Source organism: Phytophthora parasitica (genome assembly GCF_000247585.1).
Source record: "Phytophthora parasitica INRA-310 unplaced genomic scaffold supercont2.191, whole genome shotgun sequence".
Taxonomy (NCBI): domain Eukaryota; phylum Oomycota; class Peronosporomycetes; order Peronosporales; family Peronosporaceae; genus Phytophthora; species Phytophthora nicotianae.
Genome location: NW_008649177.1, coordinates 38,928 through 39,561, shown reverse-complemented (window position 1 = coordinate 39,561; position 634 = coordinate 38,928). Strand labels below are relative to the sequence as shown.

The following is a 634-nucleotide window of genomic DNA, read 5'->3' as shown; positions in this document are numbered from 1 at the left end:
CTCCACATGGTTGTGGAACTCCCCTTGCTCGTCGAGCAGAGCATGAGGAGGACGAGCGGCCGCTGGATTCTCTCGCCGCGAGCTTCGTGGAGTTTCTCTGTCTACGGAGCCACGCTCGCTCGGTGAGCGCTTACGTCGCTGGCGTTGACCGATCCTCTCATCGCTTAGCGAATGATCTCGAGGATGTCGAGCGCCATGTTGGTTGGCTCGAGTCGCTTCAGGCGATGCAACAGCGGGGCGCGGACCTTGAGCGTCAAGTTGCTCAACGGCAGGGTCAACTTGACCTGTTGGTCCGGATGCAGCCGTACGGCTCTCATCCTGTGGCAATGCAACCCCCGATGACTCTACCGCCCGCTGCCTTGCAGCCTCCCATGGCTCTGCAGCTTCCTGCTACCCCGCAGTATCCTGCGTACTCGTACTCTGGTGCTGGGCTTCAGCACCCTGCTGTCTCGCAGACTCCTGCAGCCTCGCAGCCCTCGTCCGACCCGGCGCTAGCGCCTCAGAGCTCACCCGAACAGGGTCCCGGTATGGCTTAAGCAAGCCAACGTAAAATACGGTGTGCGTACGCATCTTCTTCGGAAGATTGAGCGTGTACGCTAGGCCCTTCTTGGCCACGACCTTGAACGGTCCAATG

The 634-nt window shown here is 60.7% G+C and overlaps 1 protein-coding gene across 1 annotated transcript; it reads left to right on the top strand.

Moving 5' to 3' along the window:
• Positions 1 to 224: 224 nt before the first annotated feature.
• On the top strand, positions 225 to 536 carry PPTG_19809 (hypothetical protein; the record flags this gene model as incomplete). Its single annotated transcript, XM_008918366.1, has 1 exon — positions 225 to 536. The coding sequence occupies one exon, from the start codon at positions 225 to 227 to the stop codon at positions 534 to 536; it is 312 nt and encodes a 103-aa protein (XP_008916614.1).
• Positions 537 to 634: the final 98 nt, after the last annotated feature.